Source organism: Trichomycterus rosablanca, chromosome 3 (assembly GCF_030014385.1).
Source record: "Trichomycterus rosablanca isolate fTriRos1 chromosome 3, fTriRos1.hap1, whole genome shotgun sequence".
NCBI lineage: Eukaryota > Metazoa > Chordata > Actinopteri > Siluriformes > Trichomycteridae > Trichomycterus > Trichomycterus rosablanca.
The window spans coordinates 27,010,807-27,035,934 of record NC_085990.1 but is presented as its reverse complement, the minus strand read 5'-3'; the positions used below and the strand labels follow the sequence as shown (position 1 = coordinate 27,035,934).

Genomic DNA, 25,128 nt, shown 5'->3' with positions numbered 1-25,128 from the left:
GTCTGGCTGCATGCAAAGCAAATTACAATTGGGATAGAATACAATCCAAGTGATTGAGGGTTACGGGCTTTGCTCAAGGGCACAACAGCGGCAACATGGCCTAGTGGTGGGGCATGAACCAGTGACCTTCTGTGACCTTCTGATTATCAGCACCGAGCAGGTTTGCCGATGTTCTTTTCAAAGTGACACCAATGAGACAATTAGACATTTGTTGCCCCGCATCGTCCGCTATATTTGTTATTTTTTTTGTGAGAAAAGTTGTGCTGCACTGAATGCTTGGATTGCCTTCACCGCTAAGGAAGCATCGGATGCTCCCTTGTTATTCACTCAAAATACCGTTCAGATTTAAGATGCCTTACTAGACAGCATTTTAAGGTATCTAGGATTTCGAACAGCCTACTTCTCGGGAGCGTGCATAGAATGACGTAAAATGCTGTCTATGTAGAGAGCTCACTAGGTTTTTGAACACACCCTGTGAGAGCAGAATCACTTCTTGTGCCTTCAAAGCTCTTTAATAAGATTTCATGCTTTTTTAGAAAAATAGGTTTATGGAGCAGTTGCCCTTTTTCTTCTCATGTTTTCATATGACGATGCTGCCAGAACTAATATACAGTACATTTCATACAAAACCATGTGTGAATAAACCGTCAGTACTGTCAGTAAATGTTGTCAATTATTTTTAAGTTTGTCCCTTAGTCTCTCCACCAGCAAGAAACGCTGAAACGCAGCAGTTACTATCAATAGCACAAACCGCTCATCAGTGTAATAGATGAGCAACAAATGAGGATATCATGATAGCTTGTGCTAACACAGCCAAACTGTTCAGCTCTATTAAAATATGCAATTTCTTCTTAAAGCTGCTATAAATAATATTCATTTGTCTATAATCTCTTCCCTTCTGTTGCTGTCTGAAAATGTATTCCTCCTAGAGACATTCCAGTCTGCTGACACTTACACGCCAGTCCTGTTCCTGTCAGCCACATGTCCTGAGTCTGCATCTGTCATAACACTAAGCTTGTCCTTAGTGCGATATTCCACAAGCTAAACCACTTAGTATTCTGACAGATCCTGCGTTTACTCCCACATCCCCTTCACAGCAGGCTTTTCGAAAATTGAAGACATTATCAAAAAAAGCCAAAAAATGAATGTGGGAGCTCTCCTGCTGTAAACATGAAGGTGCTTTCAGAAGAGACGTGAGTGATTTAAGACACCCTGTTAGCTTAAAAGTTCACATGCTTAGTAAGGGGCTTATATAGACAGTTTTTAAGTAATGAGACAGTGGACCTGTTCTGAAGCTTTAGTGTAGAGCATTGCATTTAGTATATCAATTTAAACGAGACAATCAGAAAGCTGGCCAGCCCATGCAAGTATTAGAATTTATTTATTTCCATGCATCGTCTTTGGTCTAAATCTTTGCCACTTAGTTCATTTTTCTCCATAGTTGCCTGACTTATTAGTTATTAATGACCTAAATGAGCTTAATGAATGTGAGAAAATGAATCCTGGTTCTGTCAAGCAGCCACTGTTGGACCCCTTAAACAAGGCCCCTAACCCTGTTGGCTTCAGGGTCACCTGCGCTCTTACCCCAGATTTCAAGCAAGCTGGTATAAGCAAAATAAAAAGCATTTAATACTAGTTGACACGTGTATATTAATTTCATTTTCACGTTTTACCACCACTTTCTCCTGGTCATCGTTGTGGTAGGTCTAGTTTCTTCAGAATCACTGGACACAAAGCAGAAACACACCCTGGACAGAACATTAATCCATCACATGGCCTCAGCCATAGCCAATCATGTCTGTTTGTAGATGCTCAACCAGCCAATATGGGGATTCGAACCCTGGATTCCAGCATTAGTGGGCTACTGAAATTTGCACTGTGTCAATATATGTATATATGACAACTAAAACTTTGTCTCTGTTTTTCTCTGCAGTGGTAGCAGTGGGAGCAGCAGCAGCCGGGAGAACAGCGGCGGCAGCAGCAGTATTGGCATTCCCATCGCCGTGCCCACCCCCTCCATTCCTAACTCAGGCCCAGGTTAGATCATTCTCCTCCCTCCATATGAAACAAACATTTTACAGAGAAAATATTTGTGCAGTTTTGGATTCCATACTATTAGATCCTTCAGAGTAATTTAACTTTGGACGTCTACAGTGAGCGATTAGCTTTTTGCAGCATTAGTGCTCAGTTTTTTTTGACTGCAAATTATTAGAAAAACTAGAAAAGACGTTTTATGTCCTACACTATTAAACTCATTCCAAAAAAGCACAGGCCACAGCTGCAGCATCAATAAGGAATCCCTAGTGTGTTAGACTCTCGGACCACCACGTTTTACAGTGAACTAAGCCAGTGGGTGTGTTCGAAAACCTAGTGAGCTACCTTGCTGTGTACTGCATACATAGGCAGCTGCCTTAGTAGAGAGGATTCTAATAAGTCATTGACTTATAAGTCAGGTTATTCGGATGCTCCCTCATTATTCAGTCGAATTACCGTTCAAATTTAAGGTACCTTACTAGGCAGCATTTTAAGGTATCTAAGAATTCGAACAGCCTTCTTTTCAGGAGCGTAGGATGATGTAAAATGCCGTCTATGTCGAGAGCTCTCTAGGTTTTCGAACAGACCCAGTGTTGTGGGGTGGCCTTAGATGAGAAAGTAAGCAAGTACATAGCAAGTGATCCACAAAGTTTAGGGAACAAACATGAAATTCCACCATAGAATGTGAATTTTAATCAGCACTGCTGGGATTTATTGTGGTAATGTTCAAACGAGGGTCTTTCTACAATATGTATTCTTTTATGTGAATTTTTGTATGACTCGGTGTTTATGCTCATTTCTCTGTATGTGTGTGAATGAATGTAGCTTTTTGGTTTGTGAGGACTGATGAGTGTTTGTTTGCGGTCTGTGTTGATAGTATGTGCATGTTGTCTTATGTAATTCTGCTATTTTCAATTCAGCTTCATCCATGTTTGCTTCTCTCCCTCCTCCTCCTCCACCCATGTTTGGAGGCTCAATGGGTTTAGGTGAGACACCTCCGTCAGTACCGGCATAGTGGAGCATAAGTGTGTGTGTGTGTGTGTGTGTGTGTGTGTGTGAGGGTTAAATTAGTTTTATTTTGTAATCATATTTAATGCAAGCATAAAAAGGTTCAAAAATCTGTTCACTACCAAAAACAAATGTTCATCGTTGACACGTCATGTATGCGCTTGTTACTGAGTGCATGAGAAAACTAGAATCCTTAAATACACATCATTGCAAACCAGTTCAAAGTAGTAATAATATTTCTTTGTATCATACATATACATAATAAAAATAAATCACGCCTCGCTTTGTGGCTGTGTCTCAGATCTCACTGCCATAAAATAATTGTAATAAACACCTAGTGCAGCAGGTTTTTGGTAGATTTTTTTTTTTTTGACAGGGTAGCCTAGTGGGTAGAGTTCTGGGCTACCAGTTGGAAGGTTGCGGTTTTGAATCCAAGTTCTGCCTTTCAGCCACTGTCCTTGAACAAAGTCCTTAACCCTAGACAGCTTAAGTGACTTGGAGCAATACAGAGGAAGGGTTGTCGATTTGATAAAAGCAACAATTTTACTAAAAATGAACCAGCCAGAGCTCTGGTGGTGCAGTGGTCTGTTACGCTCACCCACCATAGCTGGGATTTAGGTTCAAAAAAGGTCCTATCGACCGATGTATATACAGCCTCGATGATGCTATGTCTGAGAGGGGGATGGTCGAAGCCCTGCAATGGATTGGCGCCCTGTCCAAGGTATTCCTGCCTTGCGCCCATTTTTTCTGGTGGAACCCAACCCACCACGGCCCTAAAAAGGAGAAAGAGGTTGATGGAAATAAAATCAGCTGAAATGCAAATATAAAAATTAACCAGCCACGCATCTGAACAAGAGAATAATTATAAATGGAAACTTCAATTGATAATCTTATCATGTTGTTATTATTTATATATTTCTGTGTTCTGTAGACAAACCCAATTTGAAAACCCATTTTTATAGGTTTTTAATATAAAATAGCACAAAGAAAAAAATATTTATTTATGTAAATTTACATGTGCAGCATTTAGCAGATGCTTTTATTTAAAATGACTAACAGTTGTGACTAAATACAGTGCAAGCAATTAAGGGTTAAGGGCCTTGCTCGGGGGCCCAACAGTGATAACTTGGTGTTGGTTAGACTTGAATCAGCGACCTTTTTATCACTAGTCCAGTACCCAAATTACTAGGCTACCACTGCTCTACACTATACACTAATAGACACCAAATCCATATTTGTTGCCTACAAGACTTTCATAAAAGTTGAGACAGGGCCAGTGTATGACTAGGGATACTAAGAAGACTACTTGGCATGTTTTTAACATTTTACGTAGTTTCAGATACCAAAGTGCTGTGTTTGGCTATGGTCATGCACAGGATTGGTTGTCAAGTCAGTCAGCATCACAGATGTCAGTTCTGATTCGACACTAATCCAACGGTTTCTTGTAATGCTGGCCCTAATACTGATATATAATATCAGGCTGGGCGTCCCTAGCTATATTAGATTTAATATCTTTTTTATTAACTGATGAGAAATCTGTTCTTGGCAGTGAACTCAGACCTTTGAACCTTACTGAAGATTAATTTGGTGGTGGTGGTGGTGGTGGTGGTGGTGGTGGTGGTGTTAATAGCAGTTGATTTTCATGTAAACCTTTAAAACTGTGCACAATGACAACATACCCAAGCAGCTCTGGTTTAATATGTGATTCTTGATGGAGGAGGTAGTAGGACATGTGCTTAGTACACAAAATGCTTTACAGGTGGATTGAAACAGTGCAAACGACAGAATAAACAAGGGTGTTTAAAATGCATGAAATACAAAATAAGAACACAAAAATCAGTAAAATGTGGAATATTTGAACTCGTGAATTTGAATCTCAAGACAGTCACAGTCATGTTTAAGAAAGGGAAGGCCAGGATCTCTTTCTCTTTCCATGCCGCTGCGTTATACAATCTACAGCACTGGTCCAGTTGCTTACGCCAGGTTAGAGGCAGTTCCACATGGAGCTTAGTTTGGTCTGTGCGATATGGCTCTGTGTGGAGAACCAACTCTGGTAGGTGAAAAGATTGGGCATGTGGTGATCAGATTGGGATGCAAACAGCATTGGATTCACAATCGGGAATCGGAAATGACTAGATTGGGAGATAATTGGGAAAAAAGCCAGTATAAATCAGTAAGATGTGCTGGAATTTGATCTTGAAAACTGGTAAAGGTCTAGCTGCAGTTCCACAAATCCAAGTGCTAACTAAACATGTTAATCATAATAATTAGAGATGCAGTGGCTGTGTTAAAGCTCTTCCAGACAACATTAGTGTGCTTATTATAAGATGGTCATCATATTTCTGGCTTTATACTGGAGCATGATGCAGAATCTCCACATCATTACACACAGATCCATATGTGCAGAGTTTAACACACAGTTCCACTCCATACTCACACCAGCTTTGGGTTTGGGATTTAATACCTAATAATTTCACCATTCAGGACTGAAATAATATATATGCATTAAAAAGTGTTTCTGTTCGGATTAGAATGCGACTGTATATTCATCCTATTTCTACTCAGTTCCTCCACAATACTGATGTCTTTCGACCTACTTGCATGCTGCAAACGGTGGGTCTGTTCTTTGCAAACAATAGTGTAGTTTCACATCTGTCAATCTGTCAAAATGTGAGCAATAAGCATTCTAGCAGTACTGAGCCCCTTTAGGGAGAAAAGGCAGCCAACTGTCTCCTTACTGTATTTATGTATTGCTGGATTTTACTGATTTTACTGATGTTCATGGGAAAAAAAGGTTTGTTTACACGGCTCGATTATTGTTACAGGTATTGTCTGTAATGAAACATGTATTTACATTGTAATCTTTATAAACATAGTCTACAATTTGTGCACGTTAAGCTTTTAAAAGATGCAATGATGTACGTATGTGGCAGTGGTATCTCAGCAGTTAAGGTACAGAACTAGGTTCTAAACGTCAGTGGTTCAAGCTTCACAACTGTCAGATTGCTATTGTTGGGCACTTGAGCAAGGCCCTTAACCCTCAGTCGTATGCATCGTAAGCATTTTTTCCAATTTTTCCTCCCAATCTAGTCGTATCCATTACGATTGCATTACGCTCTACTGATGTTGAGCTCTACCCTGGTTGAGGAGAGCTGAGACTATCACACGCCCCCTCCGACACGTGTGCAGTAGCCGACTGCATCTTTTCACCTACATGAGGCGAGTTCATATGCAGATCAGCTTTGTGTACGGAGAGCCACACCATGATCACACATTATCCCCCATCAATCAGCCAGCAGAGGTCACTTAAGTTCCATCAGTTATGAGGTCCCATCTGCCCCCCAACCCCAAAACAACAGCCAATCATTGTTTGTGTAGGCGCCCAGCCGCATGGCAGAGCTGAGTTTCGAACCGATGAGTTTGAAATGTCAGCTCTGGTGTGCTGGTGTGTTTTACCGCTGTGCCACCTGAGCGCCTACCGTAAGTCATTTTTGATAAAATGCAAAAGTGAATGCAAATGTATACTCTCACTACAGAGCAGAAAGAGCAAATGGTCAGGTTTTGTTTTCTATGTATTTGCCTGTAATAAAGTAGAATGTAATGTTTTTCTTCCAACCCCCAAGTCTGGCTTGATATAACTCATTAGCAGTTTAACATTCTGGGATTTCAGATGTTATGTATTGTGCATCATAATGCCCCTCACATTTTAATAGGAAACACAGCTGGACCTCAAGCAGGCCACCCTAGCAACTGCTTTCTTGTACAACTTATTTTGTACAATTGATTTTTTTACACCTGTTAACAATGGGTGTGACTGAAAATGTGTCCACATACTTTGGTACATAAAGTGTACATAAAAGGAACAACAAACCCAAAGCTACAAAAAATTGTAGCCTTAATGGGACCACCCCAGCTGTAAAAAGGGTACAACGTGGTACTCTTTATTTCTGTGAGTGGATCAGGTTGCTTGTAGCACAGCTGAACAGTGTGTATGTTGAGAAGCAGGGTGTGTTCTGTTTTACTCTGAGCTGTGTGCGGGGACACACCCATGTGTCTTTCATGAGCTATGTAGTCCCAGAGGACTCTGGTTGAGCTAGCATTTAGCCATGTGCTAAAGTGTAACTGCTTCCTCATACCTCTTTCCTGTTTACTTTGGGTAATGTGATCAGCGAGATCACATTACTTAAAAAAAGAATGTTGTAAAGAACATTAGAAACTAAAATGAGATCTAAAACTACAACTTAGTATTATAAAAAGAGTATATTTATTTACATCTGGGGCATTTAACAGACACTTTTGTTCATATTAATACAATCCAAGCAATTAAGGGTTATGGGCCTTGCTTAAGGGCCCAACAGTGATTACCTGGCAGAGGTGGGCTTGAATCAGCCACTTTCTGATCACTAGTCCAGTACTTTAACCACTAAGCTACCATTCTTAGGTCTTTCTAGCTTGTACATGTTGGCTGCTCTGGTAATGTATCAGCTGCTCTGTTATGCTGCATTTAATTTGATTTAAATCTTCATGTGTTATAACCTATAATTTATTATTAGCTTTAACAGTTTACTTGTTAGCTGGTGTGCTGTATTGATAAGAGCCATGCTGCCAGGGGTTTGAATCCTGGGCAGGGCTTACAAATACAGAAGGCACCCAGCCTGGATAAATAAAAGGGTTGCAACAGGTAGGGCATCTGGCGTAAAAAGTGACCCAAATGATCTGCTGTGGCGACCCCTAATCAGTCTACAGGTTGCTTGTAGCAATCTTAGTCTAATACATTAAATATATAAAAACAACATGCATTTTAATAAAGACCCAACAAGATTTACTCTAATCAACCCTGAGATGAGGTGTGACATATAGGACCTGTTGCCAAGTCCAGTTTTTTTCTTTTTTGCCAGTCTTTATTTCTTTTTCCCTTTTGCAATTTGCTGGCTAGAGCTACACACTTGCAATCAACTCTTATTAACCCCTCTGCCACCAGCCCTGTTGTTGACTTTAACACTGGCCAAACTATGCCTAACTATCTTCCACTACTTGTACTTCCACCTCATTCAGACATCGATAAGAAAGAAATCTTATCTGAAACCCCTGGCACCCCCCCACCCCCTTTGGACATTTAGAAAATTGAGTCCCTTAAGCATCCGACCAGGCTTGAGGTAGCACCACTGAAGTGTAAAGAGTGCTTGAAATCTCATTAGTGATGGGCTCATTTTTAAGGTGCTTTCTTTTTTTTATATTGGTGATAATCCATCTGCTACTGCCATTGCCACCCAAGTTTTGTGTCTTGAATAAAAAAGAGTGAAATTCATAGCATTTTTCCTCAGCAGCTTGACAGGTCATCCTGAATGTGGCTCTAATATCACAGTAATTTAGACTCATTACAATCGTTCATGCTAATTGGAGCTCTGTTTTAAAGCTTTAGGTCTACTTTATGGGTGTGTTCGAAGACCTAGTGAGCTACCTTGCTGTCTTACTGCCTACATAGGCAGCTGCCTAAGTAGAGAGGATTCTAATAAGTCATCGACTTATAGACATCAGTTTTCGCTAACTAACACAGTTAGCCTTATGCCGTTCAAACCAATGGGATGAGGTGGCACAACACGCTAGCATGTCAACTAACATCTCCCTTCGTGTACCGAAAACAATTAAATTCACTGACAAGCCAGAATTTGCAAATGTATGACACTTGTGCACGTTTATACAAATTATTATTTATTTACGTTTGAAAATAATTCGTCTCTTTGCACCGTCCGCCATATTTATTTTTTTTTGTGAGAAAAGTTGTGTCGCACTGAATGCTGGGATTGCCTTCACCGCTAAGGCAGCATCGGATGCTCCTTCGTTCTTCTGTCAAAATAGCGTTCAGATTTAAGGTGCTTCAGTAGGCAGCATTTTAAGGCTTCTAAGTATTCGAACCTCTATTCGTCTCCTTCTCGGGAGCACGAGTAGGATTACGTTAAATGCTGTCTATGTAGAGAGCTCACTAGGTTTTCGAACACCCATATGGACCTAATACAAACCTAACGGCCGATCAAACCCACCGCCGTGTTGATACCGTTTTAAAATTACCCATACCTGAGTCGAGAAGATGTGAGGGTATGATGAGGAGATTAAAACATGAAGCAAACCAGCACTAGATGAAATTTTGAAATCTTAATACAATGAATCGTTGATCATTTGTGACCCCCCCCCCCCCCCCCCCCCCCAAACCCACCCAGTTCTTTTAACACATTCTTTTGGGAGATTGTTTATAATAATATGGGACATTTCGGACCAACTTTAACCAACTTTAAGATCCTTTTTATTATGAACTGTCTTCATTTATTGTCAAACTGTTTTCATTAAATCTTTTCTTTGGGAGGTCATTCTTTATTTAATAGGACATTAAATGGGCTTTCTTACAATGGTTTGCAATGGTGTTTGTTCTGTTCTTGCTCTGATTAAATTCCCTTTTTCTCTTTTAGGTTCCAGAATTAAAATCATATCATCTTCGTATTAATAACTTGAATGGTAATGGGGAAAATCATTCCTCTTTTTGCTTTAAGGCTTTAACTAACTTTCCTTTTCTGGGTTCTCTCTCTTTTCTTCTCTCTCTGTCTGGTGATGGCTGTCTTTGGGACGATCTGTCTGCAGGGCTCGGCCCGGCCCCCGTCTCTCAGTTTGGCACCATATCGCGTCAGATGTCCCGGCACAACTCCACCACATCGTCCATGTCCACTGTTTCGGCTACAGGGACTTACAGACGTGCGCCGTCTGTCTCCTCCCAGCTCCCCCTACAGCTCACACACATCAACGGTGCTGCACCTACCGCCCATACAAACAACTCAAGTAAGACACACTGTGAGATTCAAACATTACAATTCAATAACGGATGTATTATAGTTATTATAGTATTATTTAAGTAGTGCATGTACAAGTTCACAAGTAAGCAAAACATATGTTGTAAAATAACTTGTCATGGCAGTCTTGGTAATTCAGCTATTCATATTGTGTGGCTAAACACATTCATCTTTGTCAGCAAAACATTATTTAGTTATTTCATAAATACATTGCGAATTCTCTGACAATGTGATCTGCTGGGTTAAATACATACATACAGCAACTTTAATTATCAATTCAGTGACATAAAAAGTTCTATAAAGAGGTGGCGAGTTTGAATCTCAACTATGCACCTGCACAGACATGATTGGCTGTGTCTGAGGGAGGGAGGATCAAAGTGTTTCCTCATTACTGCTGCTATTGCAGCTTCTTCTGGCTGCACAAAGATGGTGAATAACGGAGAGCAGTGTGTGACTCTCTGTACACAATTCTGCTCCCTGTGTGGACCCATTTCTGGCATGTTAGGAGTGTTAGGAGTCTGTAGCTGTGGAGGAAATACAAGTGGGGCATTGACTACGACTAGATTTGGGTTTGAAGATATGGATATATATGGATATATGTACTGTATGTACACCAACCAGGCATAACATTGACCACTGACAGGTGAAGTAAATAACACTGATTATCTCTTCATCACATAACATTCCACATTTCATCTTCATCTTCATCTTCATGAATGGTTTACTTGTGTTGTCTGTAGCTACTAGGTGATATTAGACTAAAAAATTGCTATTATCTGTGCTGTCTGACTTTTGGCTATACTTCCTGTCTCTTGTTCTCTTTTCTGTCCTCTGTCTTATGATGTTGCTGGTGTATTGTTGATCTTGTTGTTTTTATTTTATTTTCGATCAGTTAGGCATCAAAGTCACCTCTATCATTTGTAAACGATAATCTGCCACCAGCTAATTTTGATGTCAGAAACGATCAGGTATTGGATCTCAGAACAATCTCAGCTGAGCTTTTTGAACTTTGATTACAGTTTATTGCAGGTTGTTGTATTTTACAGCACTGTAATCTTAAAAAATATACCTCTTCTGAATGATGATTCCAGGTGTGTCAGCTGCACCCTTTGACAAGGTGTACAAAACCAATAATAAAGAAATGCCTCCAACTTAACAATGTGGCAACTGTTTGGAATAGATCCTATCTTGTTCTAGTATAACTGTAGCCCCATGCACACAGTGGGACAAAGAGCTCTGACCTCAGTCCTACAGAACACATTTGGGATTAACTTGAATGTAAATTAGGCCTTTTCGTTCAGCATCCTGCCGACCTCACAAATGTTTGTTTGACCAAATGGACACCAGTTACCACAGATAGAATCCAAAGTTGTGGATTTGTGGTAGGGAGTGTAGGACCCTATGGACCCTCATGGATTTGGAATGGGCTATTCAACAAGCTTAAGGTTGGGTGTCTACATATTTTTGTGCTTATAGTGGGTGTGTTCAAAAACCTAGTGAGCTGCCTTGCTGTCTTACTGCCTACATAGGCAGCTGCCTACATAGGCAGCTGCCTAAATAGAGAGGATTCTAACGCACTACTTAGACAGCGATCCCAGTTAGCCCCATGCCATTCAAACCAATGGGATGGGGTGGCACAACGCACTAGCATGTTAACTATCATCTTCCCCCTTGTACCGAAAACGTTTAAATTCGCTGACAAGCACGAATTTGCAAATAAATACACTTGTACAAGTTTATACAAGTCAATAATAATTTATTTACATTTGAAAATAATTCCGTTCGTTTCTCCGCACCGTCCGCCATATTTTTTATTTTTCTGTGAGAAAAGTTGTGCCGCACCGAATGCTGGGCTTGCCTTCACTGCTAAGGCAGCATCGGATGCTCACTCGTTCTTGAGTCAAGGTAAAGTATTTTTAGATACCTTACTAGTGAGCATATTAAGGCATCTAGGATTTCGAACAGCCTCCTTTTCTGGAGCGTGCGTAGGATGACGTAAAATGCTGTCTATGTAGAGAGCTCACTAGGTTTTCGAACACACCCAGTGTGTCTACATGTAATATCAGCCAATTTGCTTATAATATTTATTAGAAAAGGCCATACATTTTTACTTTACTGTTTTTATCTGGTCAATGTGTATAAGTAAACATTGTCAACATGACCAGCATAGGATAACATTAGGTAAACATAAATAAATAAATACATTTCTTGTGCTCTGTGCTTTGAGTCTTTTAGCAATGGTAAAACTGAACGGGCAGAGAATGTATTTCCGTATCTGTAGTCGCAGAATAGAATCAGAAATGTATTTAATTATTTATAGGCTTTTTTAATTTTTTAATTTTTATTTTAATTTTTTATTTTTTTTTTATTTGTAATTTTTACCCCTTTTTCTCCCCTTTTAGCGCATCCAATTGTTCAATTAGCATCGTGCTTCCTCTCTGTCTATGCCGAACCCTGCCCTGACGGAGGTGATTGAAGCTAACCCGTATCCCCTCACAAGCAGCAGCCAGATGCATCTTTGCCACCCACACATTGACGAGTTTGGCGCCACCTAGCGTTGCATGCGGAGAGACACACCCTAAGGGCACCCCCTCCCATCTCTGTGTAAGCGCCTCCAATCAGCCGGCAGAGAACGCAATCGCATTCTGACAGAGAGAGACCCACATCCGGTTCTTTGTCCCACCCCCCTCATGAGCAACCGGCCAATCGTTGCTCATATAGCCACTCAGCTTCGAACCGGTAAAGCAAGGCTGGATTCGATACGACGCTTCTCAGAATCCAGCCCTGGTTGCAGCGCGTTTCTTTTTACCGCTGCGCCACCTGAGCGGCATTTATAGGCTTTTTGCTGGACTTTTTAACCCGAAGCCAATGCGGATTGGATTGGTGCCCTGTCTGGGGTGTTACTGATAGAGCTGGGCCTTCCACCCTGACCATCACCCTGTCCATGATAAATTGTTTGATGAAAATGAAACAAAATGTTATCCTACATAAGTTTTACCATATATAGACCATGTATGGATTTTCCTCTTTATCTTGATGAGAACACCTTTATTTAAGTCCATGATGATCACTTCAGACAAGACATTGTGTTCCAGATCAGCACTAGATTACAGATCACTGTTTACAATAGAAATGGTTTTTAAGGTACACTTGTATATCATGGCAGTCTTGGGATTTTACTGTTTCTGCAACTGCTCTTTCTTTTCAGACTGAATGAATCAGAACCCAACCAAATTTTTTCATATATTAATTTTAGTTTTTTTTAATCCATCGTGTTCTGTAGTGTCAATTTACCATGGGAAACATGGGAAAGTCTAGGAAGCTCTGAACAGGTCTTTAAAAGTTAATCATTCAGTATGTTACACCATTTCTAAGCAACTTAAGATCATCTGTGCAAACATTTATTAATTCATTCACTGTCTCTTTTACCAGTGTTTTATCCTGGTTATTATAAAGCTGCTGCAATTTCAGCTTCTACTGGCCGGTTAATAGATGCTGAATAATGGAGGGAAGCACGTGACTCGTGTGTTAGTTACTGCCTTCCCTTGTCAGGATAGGAGTCTGCAGCAGTGGAGGAGATAAACCGATTCTGTTAAGTGGTTAAAGATCCAACCAGAGCTGTTTTACTCCTAGTTCACACTACATGAGTTTTGGCCTGATCTGGCAGATTTGCTGGTTCAAGGGGGCAACTCGGCGTTCGCTCTGCAATCGAAACTCGGCTCTCAATCGCTATGTGTGAACTACTCAACAACTCGATCCGAGCGGCTCACCGAGCGCTCAGCGACTGAAGAGAGATTTCTAGCTTGTCAAATATCTGGATCTGAGTTGCACAACTGGCAATGAGTGCTATGTTGAACAGCCAGTGAGAACGCAAGATACGGTGTGAGGAGAAACACAGGGGAGGAGTTGTAAAAAGGTGGGACGGGAATAATAGAGTTTATATCAGAATACATCGGCACACAAACAAGCTAAGCTGTTCAGTATTTCTGACCTTATCGTTCTCTAGTCAAGTCAAGTCAACTTTATTTATATAGCGCTTTTTATAACAGACATTGTCTTAAAGCAACTTTACAAAATCCAGGACCAACAGATATAAAAACCCCTGATGAGCAAGCCGAGGGCGACTGTGGCAAGGAAAAACTCCATGAAAATTACAGGAAGAAACCTTGAGAGGAACCAGACTCAGCAGGGCCCATCCTTCTTGGGTGGCCTGGAGGATACTTTAAATAAGTAGGATTTACACAAATCATACAAACACAGAATTAAATGAACTAAAAGTTATAACTGGCAATAAATAAATAAATAAATAAATAATAATAATAATAGAGTTTTTATTTGGTCTAGTCTTCAATAAAGTCTGTAGTGAGTTCTTGTCATTCTTGGTGCAATTACTCCAGACCCGGTACATCCGGTAGGAGCAGCATCGTTGTCACGGCAGTCTCGACTTCAATCCTTAACCTTGGCGGGTAAACAGGTTTCCATCAGAATGCCCTCGGGGTAAAACAGCAGAGAAAGTAGTTAATAATGTACAATGCTAGTTGAGTAAAACAGTTTTACAGAGAGTTTTAGACTTCGGCAGCCCTAATTATTACAGCATAACTAAAAGGGACAAAACATAACACCAACGTTGCATTGCAAAAATATTTATTAACCTCCAACTCACTATAGAACAATCCATGCTGTTCGCTTAGCCCAATCCACTCAGATCCATTTATTTTTTCTCCTTGATTTTACGCTGCACATCAGCGCACAAACTTTGATCGCTCGGTACTTGTTGACGTGCATTTTTGGACGTGGTATCATTAAACCCCTCGACACTTCTCGCGTTTGTTTTCATGACAAAACGTAGTTTGGGAGACCAGAGAAGCTCGCCTGTGATTTCAGTTGGTGATAGATGGTGTAGTGTGAACCCCCTATCGCCGATCAGTCGTGTAGTGTGAAAGCCACACCGACTTGAAAGACTCCCGATTACAAGAGATCCAGTCGTGCAGTGTGAACTGTACAGCGACCTGACCACTTGGAAAGTTGTGTAGTGTGAACTTGACATTAGAAGCTTATTACTGGATATCAAAAGCAGCTGATGGAGGTGTAACAAGTGCCATCTTTCTTTTTGGTTGTCAGTGAAGAAGAACAGTTGCAGAAACCACTAAAATACCAAGACTGTATTTTTGGCATCTCTAAATTCTGAGTGTATGAATCCTCTTGAATCCTCTTACAAATGTAACTGAACGTTTGATTGTAAATCATCAAGCTTGAGTTGATGTTGGGGTTTCCTCCTCAACCCATTTCTTCATGTGAGTCTAATGCTTTTTTTATTTTCTTTTATCTCCTGCTCTCGTCCTCTTCTTGGTTGTGTGTTTGTGATGTACAGTGTCTGTCGCGCCTCCGCCTCCCCCCATGCCCCAGCTGATTCCACAGATTCCCCTCACAGGCTTTGTGGCCAGGGTGCAGGAAAACAGTAAGTGCTGCCTTCCCCACCACTGCATGCATGTATGTCTCTGTCTACATGTTGCATAATGTGCTCCTTTTCTTCTATGTTGAAAATCTTTTCATTCTTTCATCGACTGCATGTTCTGGGTTATGGTTTTTTATTGTAGTCTAGTTTGGTTCTGTATAAAATGTATCAAATGACATACTACCATCCTTAGTAACCTACTATTTCATCGTGTTACCCGAAAACTAATTTGTTAAATCTTTTGAAGTGATATATACCACTGTATAGATGGTGTGGACTGATTTCTTCTCATTTATTCATTATAGTAGCTCTGACTACAGTCATTAGTTGGTGGATATTTCAAGCGAGCTGCTTTGTAAAGCTGCCTTGTAGCTAAAATCAGTCCTTCCAGACACCAGACACTTTTTTTCACCCACCAGAAGCTGAGTCTCACAGAGAGTTATTTGGAGAGACACTCTGTACTCCTCGTGCTGTCGCCTCCACCAGCTGGCAAAGGTACCTAGTCGACCATTCCCAGTGTCTGTTGGACAGTTATAGCCTAGTGGTTTTGGTACTGGACTAATAATCAGAAGGTCACTGGTTCAAGCCCCACCACTGCCAGGTAGCTGCTGTTGGGCCCTTGAGCAAGGCCCTTAACCCTTAATTGCTCAGACTGTATACTGTCACAGTACTGTAAGTCGCTTTGGATAAAAGCGTCTGCTAAATGCCGCAAATGTAAATGGACACCTGGCCAGACCGACAGCACAGCTGATATTCAAAATAGTCGCCTCGACCAGCTAGCAACAAAGAACGCAGTCGACCATTCCCTCCCTCTGACACAACCAATGTTGTTTGGACCCCTGGCCAGGTTGATAGCTAAGCTGAGATTCAAGCTCGGGATTTTTGCCTCATAAACCCCCTTGATTCCTTATTCTACTCATTTGAGCAGCCTCAAAATACTCCTATATGTTTAGATCAGGAACAGTCTGTATTTTTGTGAGGGAGCCACTCCAGTTAAAATTAACCAGTGTTTGCTTTTCATTGAGGAGAACACGCCCCCTCCGACACGTGGGCAGCATCCGTATGCATCTTGTAACTCACACTTTGACGAGTGCAATGCGGATCAGCCCTGTGTACGGAGAGACACACCCTGACAGGTCTCTGTTCAGGCGCCATCAATCAGCCAGCAGAGGTCGTAATTGCATTAGTTATAAGAGAGTCCCTATCTGGCTTAATCCCACCCCTATCTGAACAACAGGCCAATCGTTGTTCACGTGGCTGCTCAGCCCAGCCAGCAGGCAGAGCTGAGATTCGATCTGATGTATTCGAGACCCCAGCTCTGGTGTTCAGCGTGTGTTTTACCGCTGCGCCACCTGAGCGGCCAGTGCCACTTATTTTATAGCTGCGCTACATTCACCACTTTGACGCTCGGTTTTTACTGCTTGCTGCTGTGCTCAGAGTTCAGTCTGATTGAACTTTGACCCAGCTTGCCACTGACCTTTTCATAGTGGGACAAATTGTTTATATGACAGTCAGAAACAAAGTACAGTCGACTGAGAGAAACTGATTCTCACTGTTTGTGTTGACGCATGGCATTGTGGGGAAAAAGAAGACCTTGTAGTGGATACCGGATTAATGGAAGAGCTGTCTTTTTTAGGTTTGTGTCTGCTGCCCTCTAGTGGTAAATTGTGTTTATGTAAGTCATACAACAGCACAGGAAGGAAGCTTGTTAATGGTGTTTTATTGGCACACAGTGGTGTTGGTATCGGGTTTGGTAGAGCTCTGTGTGTTACAGCGTCAACAGTTAAGTGGCAGAAACCATGATGGTTCATCTTGGAACCACTGAACAGAAGTGTTGATTTCCTGTGCCTAATATTATATTTCACTTTGATATATGCATTGTTGGGTGCTCAGATGGCACAGCTTACTTTCCAAGCCCACTACTGCTGCAATCCAGGGTTCAAATCCCCAATGTGTCTACAAACAGGAATGATGGGATATGTCTGAGGAGGATGGTCAAGGCCCTGTGATTGATTAGATTCGTGTGATTGATTGAGGGTGTGTTACTGCATTGCACCCAGTGATCCTAGGGAATCCAGACTTGCCACGACCATGACCAAGTCGTTGAGAGTTTAGAAGGTGTAACCTAGTTGGTTTTAAAGAACATAAACACCAATCAGCCATAACATTAAAACCACCTTGTTTCTACACTCACTGTCCATTTTATCAGCTCCACTTACCACATAGAAGCACTTTGTAGTTCTACAATTACTAACTGTAGTACATCTGTTTCTCTACATACTTTTTAACCTTCTTTTACTCTGTTCTTCAATGGTCAGGACCCCACAGGACCACTACAGAGCAGGTATTATTTAGTGGGTGGGTCATTCTCAGCACTGCAGTGACACTGACATGGTGGTGGTGTGTTAGTGTGTGTTGTGCTGGTATGAGTGGATCAGACACAGCAATACTGCTGTAGTTTTTAAACACCTCACTGTCACTGCTGGACTGAGAATAGTCCACCAACCAAAAACAGCTTCCTGTGACCACTGATGAAGGTCTAGAAGATGACCAACTCAAACAGCAGCAATAGCTGAACATCTACAAGGTGGACCAACTAGGTAGGAGTGTCTAATAGAGTGGACAGTGAGTGGACACGGGATTTAAAAACTCCAGCAGCGCTGCTGTGTCTGATCCACTAATACCAGCACAACACACACTAACACACCACCACCATGTCATTGTCACTGCAGTGCTGAGAATGATCCACCACCTAAGTGGTGGTCCTGTGTGGGTCCTGACCATTGAAGAACAGCATGAAAACAGGCTAAAAAAAAAGTATGTAAAGAAACAGATGGACTACAGTCAGTAATTGTAGAACTACAAAATGCTTCAGTATGGTAAGTGGAGGTGATAAAATGGACAGTGAGTGTAGAAACAAGTACAAAGTGTTTTCAGCCTTTTTAAATTGCATCAATGAAATGCATCACGTGTGATGACTCTTATCATGACAAATCAGAGCATGAATCCCATTTTCTTGCATGCCCTTGTCGAACCTGCATCGTTTAAAACCTGCATGGTGATTGTGTGTGTGTGCTCTGGATTGCATGCCCAGCTTGGAGTACCATCCCTTTTTTTAATAGTAAATATAACAGGTATGTTTTTATCCTTTTAACTACCAGTTGCAGACACCCCAACTCCACCACCTCCACCACCACTGGATGACATGCCTATGTTTGACGAGGCTCCGCCCCCTCCACCTCCACCACCTGCGGACTATGAGGATGAGGAGGCAGCTGTAGTGCAGTACAGCGACCCCTTTGCTGATGGAGATCCCAACTGGGCCCCTAAAAACTACATGAACAAAGGTAAAGTTCATTAAACACGGTTAAAAAAAAAGCTGTTATAGCTGCTCTACTGTAGTATTTATGGTAAAATTCTGTACTACACAGTTACAACTACAAAAAACAAACCCTGTTTCCAGAAATGTTGGGACATTTTGTAAAATCCGGTAAAAAGAAAAATCTGTCAAAAGTGAGACAGAGGCAAGATTACCACTGTGTTACATTGTCTTTCCTATCAATGAGACTTTATGGTTTTGGACCTGAGGAAACTAATTTTGCAATGTGAATTTTTGTCCATTCGTGCTTGATACAAGACTTCAGCTGCTCGGCAGTCTGTGGTCACCTTCGTTTGATTCTCCTCTTCATTATACAACATACATTTTTAATAGGAGACAGATCTAAGGGTCAGGCCAGTCAAAAACACACACACACACACACACACACACTACAATACTGTGTCTACAAAGCTATGTTTTTTATAGTGCATGCAGATTGAGGCGTGGTATTGTATTGCTAAAACAATGATGGACTTCACCTTGATGGCAGCATGTGTCTATAAAATTCTAATACATGCCTTCATGACAGTGGTGTCTTCATACATAAGCAAGTCACCCATGTTCTTGGCACTGATACACTCCATACCCTGACAGATGATGGCTTTTAGACAATCCCAAATCCCACTGAATGAGATTCCCTGAATCTTTTCACAATATTATGTACGGTTGATGGTAAAATACAATAATTTTTACTCTGCATTGAGAAATGTTCTTTTTCAACTAATTGACAATTCTCTTACAAAGTTTGGCACAAAGTGGTGAACAATAACCCCTTTTTCTTTGCAACTACTGAGCCTTTGGTGGATCCTTCTTTTATACACAATCACGATTCTTTCACCTGTTACCCATTTACCTGCTTACTGTACACTACTTTTTCCCAATTTTCTCCCCTAATCTAGTCGTGTCCAATTAACCTGATTGCGTCCTCTATGCTGATTCGACCCACCGCTGACTGAGGACGCCTCTCAACTGACATACGCCCCCTCCGGCACGTACCGTCAGTACAGACTGCATTTTTCACCTGCACGAGTCGAGTTCATACACTGACGGGCACTGTGTACGGACGGCCACACCCCCATCAGCATTATTCCTCAGCCCTGTGCAGGTGCCATGAGTCAGTTGCACCAGTTATGAGGACCTACGATCCGACTTTTTACTCCTATGAACAACAGCCTATCATTGTTCATGCAGCCGCCCAGCCCAGTCGGAAGGCAGAGCTGAGATTTGAAACGATGTATTAGAAACCCCACCTGGTGTGCTAGCGTACTTTTTACCGCTGCGCCACCTGAGCGACTACTTTACACTGTTTTAAACTTTTATTCTGGTGTAACTCGAATATTCTATAAACTTTATTCTGGCCAAATTTTTTAGAGTGTCGCTGGCATTAAATGTTACATTTATTTTAGATTTATTCATTTATATAATGCAGTTGGTGAATACAATATAAAGAGAAAGAGAGTAACACTTGCAGAGTTACTATTTATGTACAAAAGTATGTGGACACATGACTAGGCCATTTTATTCCAAAAGCATTGGCATTAATATGGAGCCTCCCCCCTCCTATTACAGCCTTCACTTTTTTAACAAGTAGTTTTACACTGTGTGAAGAAGGTCTGAAACACTTGAAATTAAAAGTGTGTCCACATACTTTTGGTTATTTGGTGTGTAAGGAAACACACAGTCTCAACACCCTTTTCTGAAGCCTGTGATTTGTCAAGGATCACAAACACATTTCATGGCAGTCTTGGAATCCTAATGATTTCTGCAAATCTCACGAAATGTTAAGAACATATTTTTTCTTGGATAAAAAATGAATAGGTAAGAACGTCCCTATACATAACTTCCCTGTCATCTATCATTAGTGATTATGATTAGCTACAGCTGGTTACATTTTTGTGTGTACTATATATAAATAGATCTAGTTTGAATGCACCAATTAGACAGAGCCACAAGTGTTGAAATAGGATATAACTCTGTAAATACCCAAAACACCAATAATAAATCCTGGCTGCCCAAGAAGCTAGCTGGCTGAAGCTGGTAAAAATTCTAGGTGTATTTGCTATATGTTTAAATCACTCACACTGTCTTAACTGCTTATCCAATCAGGGTCGTTGGGGGGGGTTTCAATGGGCACAAGGCACACAGTAACACCCTGGACGGGGTGCCAGTCCATCGCAGGGCAGACACACATACACACACACCCATTCATCTATAGGGCAATTCAGTGTCTCAAAATAAACTGACTGCATGTTTTTAGACTGTGGGAGGAAACCGGAGCTCCCAGAGGAAACCCACACAGACACTGGGAGAACATGCAAACTCCACACAGAAAGGACCACCCTGCCTGGGGATCGAACCCAGGACCTTCTTGCTGTGAAGCGACAGTGCTACCCACCATGTTTAAACCAGCAAATAATATTTTAAAAAACACAAACTTACTGCAAGTCCTTTGCAAGTGTGTTTCTGTGAGGGTTACTAAAGACAGTTACATAAGCGCGACCAGTAAAAAGTCATGTGATAATGCACACTAGTTCTGTTACTGTTTTTGTGTTACTCATGGCGTCCTGCTATTTGCTCTCTCTTTTAAGTGGTGGCCATCTATGACTACATCAAGGATAAAGATGACGAGCTGTCCTTCATGGAAGGCGCCATCATCTACATCATCAAGAAGAACGACGACGGCTGGTACGAGGGAGTGTGTAACGGCGTCACCGGCCTCTTTCCCGGCAACTACGTGGAACCGATAATGCACTATGACTGACGAGGCTCGTTGTAACATGATATATGAATGATATTTGCTAAACATAATCAGATCACAGTGTAAAGAAGTGCATTACAGTAGAGCCGACGTGCGCTCCTGATTCATTACTGATAGAGTTTATTTTGTTGTTCTGAGAAAGATGGAGTAGATAAGATAATGAAACCTGGTAGATGATACACTGATCAGATCCGATCAGCTCAGTCTGTGTATACATAATGTGAGCCACAGCACGTCCAGTGTTTTTACAGCGAATGTTGTTTACAACTTTTACAGTGGATGTAAACGTAAAGTAGAAACTCCCAACTCATCCATTCCAATACCAAACAAACAAATCCTGAATGTAGCAGTTCACCCTGCTGATAGTGCGTTTACTTCATGTTGGAATTGCAGAATTGCAGCAATTAGATTTGTGACTTTTAAGACGTTGTACGGTCTAGTTGGAAAAGAAATGATTGGCATCCTGTCTGATGTGTGTTACTGCATTGTGCTCTGTAATTCTGGGGGAAACCAGACCCAATCCGACCCTGACCAGGATAAAACAGTGGTAAAACATGAAAATGATGATGAAATTCATTAAGCTGTAATTTGGCCCATGTAGACATACCAACTCATAATCTAAAATGATCCCTTCAAAATCAACCAAATATATATTTACTTTCATTATTATTAACTTATCATTTCTAATTATATAAAAGTTAAATTAGCTTTACTACTGGGTTCATGATGGAACCAGAATGTCTGATGAGCTGAAGCTCTTAACTTTCTAACATTTGTTCACTCAGTGTTCTGTTCACAACAATTAGATTTAAAGAAATTAAAAAAATGGGGGCACCCAGGTGGCACAGCGGGACATTCCTCTAGCACACCAGCGCCGAGATTCTGAACTCCTCACTTCAAAACTCAGTGTTGCCACCCACTGGCTGGGCACCATCTAGCAGGCATAATTGGCACTGACTGGCCACCATGTCTGCTAGCGCGGGATGCCCGGACTGTGTAGTGGGGTCTTCTAACGCTGTGTAAGGACCCTGATTAGCAGATAGAGGGACCTGTGCAGAGTGCATGGGCGAAAAGAAGGGGTCTGCTGGGGCTTCATGCAATTTGGAGGAGGCATGAGCAGCAATATACCCTCCTCTAATGCAATCAGGGATCCCCCAGCAGCGGAAGACAAACTGACTATGCTAAATTGGGAGAAAATGCATAAATAAAATAGAGAAAAAAAAAGAAATTCCAAAGATGAAATATGGGCAATGGGTGTAAACAAACAGGCTGCTCGGCAGTTATAGGTTAAAGAAGCGTGTTTAAATGAGCTTACAGTAAAATTTTAAGGGAAGTAGATACATTATTTGATACTTTATAGTGCAGATGATTGATCTGTTGCAGTATTTTTTTTATAAGAAAACATTAAGGCTTACATTTATATCATTTAGCAGACGCTTTTATCCAAAACAATTTACAATTGTGATTGAACACAATTCAAGCATTCAAATGTTTAGGGGCCCAAAAGTGGCAACTTGGTGGTGGCGGTGGTACTTGAACCAGCGGTCTTCACTAGTCCATTATCTTAACCACTGAGCTTATTCAGTTTAAAATGGATATTAAAGAGATTAAAGCTGCTGTTATTTCTTGCAGTGCTGCTTTTAAAGGATGTTCATGCCTCAGTCTTGTTCAGACTGATTGTCATAATTAGCCCCTCCAGTTTAGACTTGGTCATGAATGCAGCTTTAGATAACGAATAGTTCTTAGCAGTCTAGACCCTGTAGTTTCTGTGATTCCAACATGACGTAAACACATTATAAAGGATTGGTTTAACTGGAGGCAGTAGCTGTGAAACGGATTTAGCATAGCATACTTAGCATGCCTGAAAATGATATACACAAATATATATGTATAGATTTTAACTCGAATGTTACCCTTATTTCACTTCCATTAGCTCTCATATACAGTGGGCACCAGTTTTATTTTTTTATTTTATCACATGTGGTCCTGATACTGTATCAGTGGATTTTATTTTTAGACATTTTAAATTCTCTTGTTTCTACTTAAATGTGGACATGTATGTGAAGTTAGATTTATTTGATTAGTTTTAAGAATGTTTTAGTTTTTAAAGACCTGCCAAGATGATTTTCTGTATGTATTTCCAATAATGAACAGAATGGAGTATTAGTAGAAGTACTTTGATCAGTAAACAATCCTCATTGATCAGCCCAAATAACTGCTATATTTCATTCATAGTGTGATCACAGTGTATTTACAACCTTATATGGACTCTCTGTACAGAATAATGAACAAGTATTTTTGACCTAAACTGCTTTGGTATTGAAATTCTTCTGTGTCCAAATATTTTTTAATTAAACTCATTTCCAACTATTCTCTAATCCCACAGCATTAGACAGCATTTGTGCCACTGTGTTACTATGATCCTACAGCAGCGAATCTCAGCATTTTCTAGAGGGCAAGCACCAAATATTTTGCAAACCCAATTTCTAGAAAAGTTGGGACATCTTGTCAAATGTAAAACAAATAAAAACAAGAATCTGTGAAGTGGATCAAAGGCTTGCTTACCCATGTGCTCCATCACCTTCCTTCCTACTAATGAGACTTGATAATGGTTTAGGAATCAAGGACACTAATTGTTGCAGCTTTACAAGTGGAATTTTTGCCCATTATTGTTTGACTTCATACGAGACTTCAGCTGCTCAACAGTCTGTGGTGGTCGTTGTCCAATTATCCACTTCATGATGCACCATTGTTTTCCACTAGCTGCAGGCAGGCCAGTCAAGCACACACATTCTGTTGGTTGTAGCATAGACAGAATGAGGCCTGGTACTGTCTTGCCATCCCAATACACGCCTTGCATATGTCAATGTACCTTTACACATATGCAAGTCACCCATGCCGTGAGGCACTGATGCACCTTCATGCAATGACGGATGTTGGCTTTTGCACCATTTATCAGGAATAGTCTGGATGGTCATTTCCGTCATTGGCACTGAGAACCTGGTGTCCATTCCCCCCCCCCCCCCAAAACAAACAGAAACAGTTTTCTAAAGTACTCCAGAGCCTGTTTGGCCTTATTTATCACTGTGGCATGAAGGTTTCTTGTTCAGTTCTGTCTAAGGACTCAAAAGTCATGTACATTCAGAAGTGGTTTCCAGCCTTGCCCTACTTAGACTAAGATTTTTTCAGATTCCCTGAATCTTTTTACAATTTTATTCATCTTAGATGGTAAAATACCTCATTAATTGCAATTATGTGTTCTCTTTTAATTGATTCACAATTATCTGATGAAGTTTGGCACCAAGTGGTGAGGCAAGATCCAAGATCCACCTTTGGTGGATCCTACTTTTTATACCCAATCATGATACCCTCATCTGGAATCAGATTTCAAATTTGTTTAGATTTTTAGATTTACAAAATAAAATGAAGCTGATCACTAAAAACATTAGAAATTTTTGTACTTTTGCCCATTAAATAAAGATTCAAAAAAAAATAATGAATCACAGATTCTTCTTTTTTGTCCCAACTTCTTTGGGAAATGGGGTTTGTAGATGGGTTCTGTATCTGTACTTCATGTATGTAACTGCAAAAAAACCCTGTTTGCTAAAATCTCTGAGGTTTTATATTATTACATTTCCTTCAGTTTTAGAACTCA

At 40.8% G+C, this 25,128-nt stretch overlaps 1 protein-coding gene across 7 annotated transcripts in view; it reads left to right on the top strand.

Moving 5' to 3' along the window:
• The window catches only part of abi1a (abl-interactor 1a), a 110,831-nt gene extending 85,862 nt beyond the window's left edge, over window positions 1-24,969 (top strand). For 2 of the 7 annotated variants that reach the window (XM_062991125.1, XM_062991124.1), the window contains 6 exons: window positions 1,934-2,037; window positions 2,955-3,020; window positions 9,676-9,870; window positions 15,253-15,339; window positions 18,498-18,683; window positions 21,304-24,969. In XM_062991125.1, the coding sequence (XP_062847195.1) occupies window positions 1,934-2,037; window positions 2,955-3,020; window positions 9,676-9,870; window positions 15,253-15,339; window positions 18,498-18,683; window positions 21,304-21,476 (811 nt within the window). In that variant the 3' untranslated portion in view covers window positions 21,477-24,969. The remainder of the gene's footprint in view (window positions 1-1,933; window positions 2,038-2,954; window positions 3,021-9,675; window positions 9,871-15,252; window positions 15,340-18,497; window positions 18,684-21,303) is intronic. The other 5 variants (XM_062991127.1, XM_062991126.1, XM_062991130.1 and 2 more) reach the window with 3 other exon arrangements.
• Window positions 24,970-25,128: the final 159 nt, after the last annotated feature.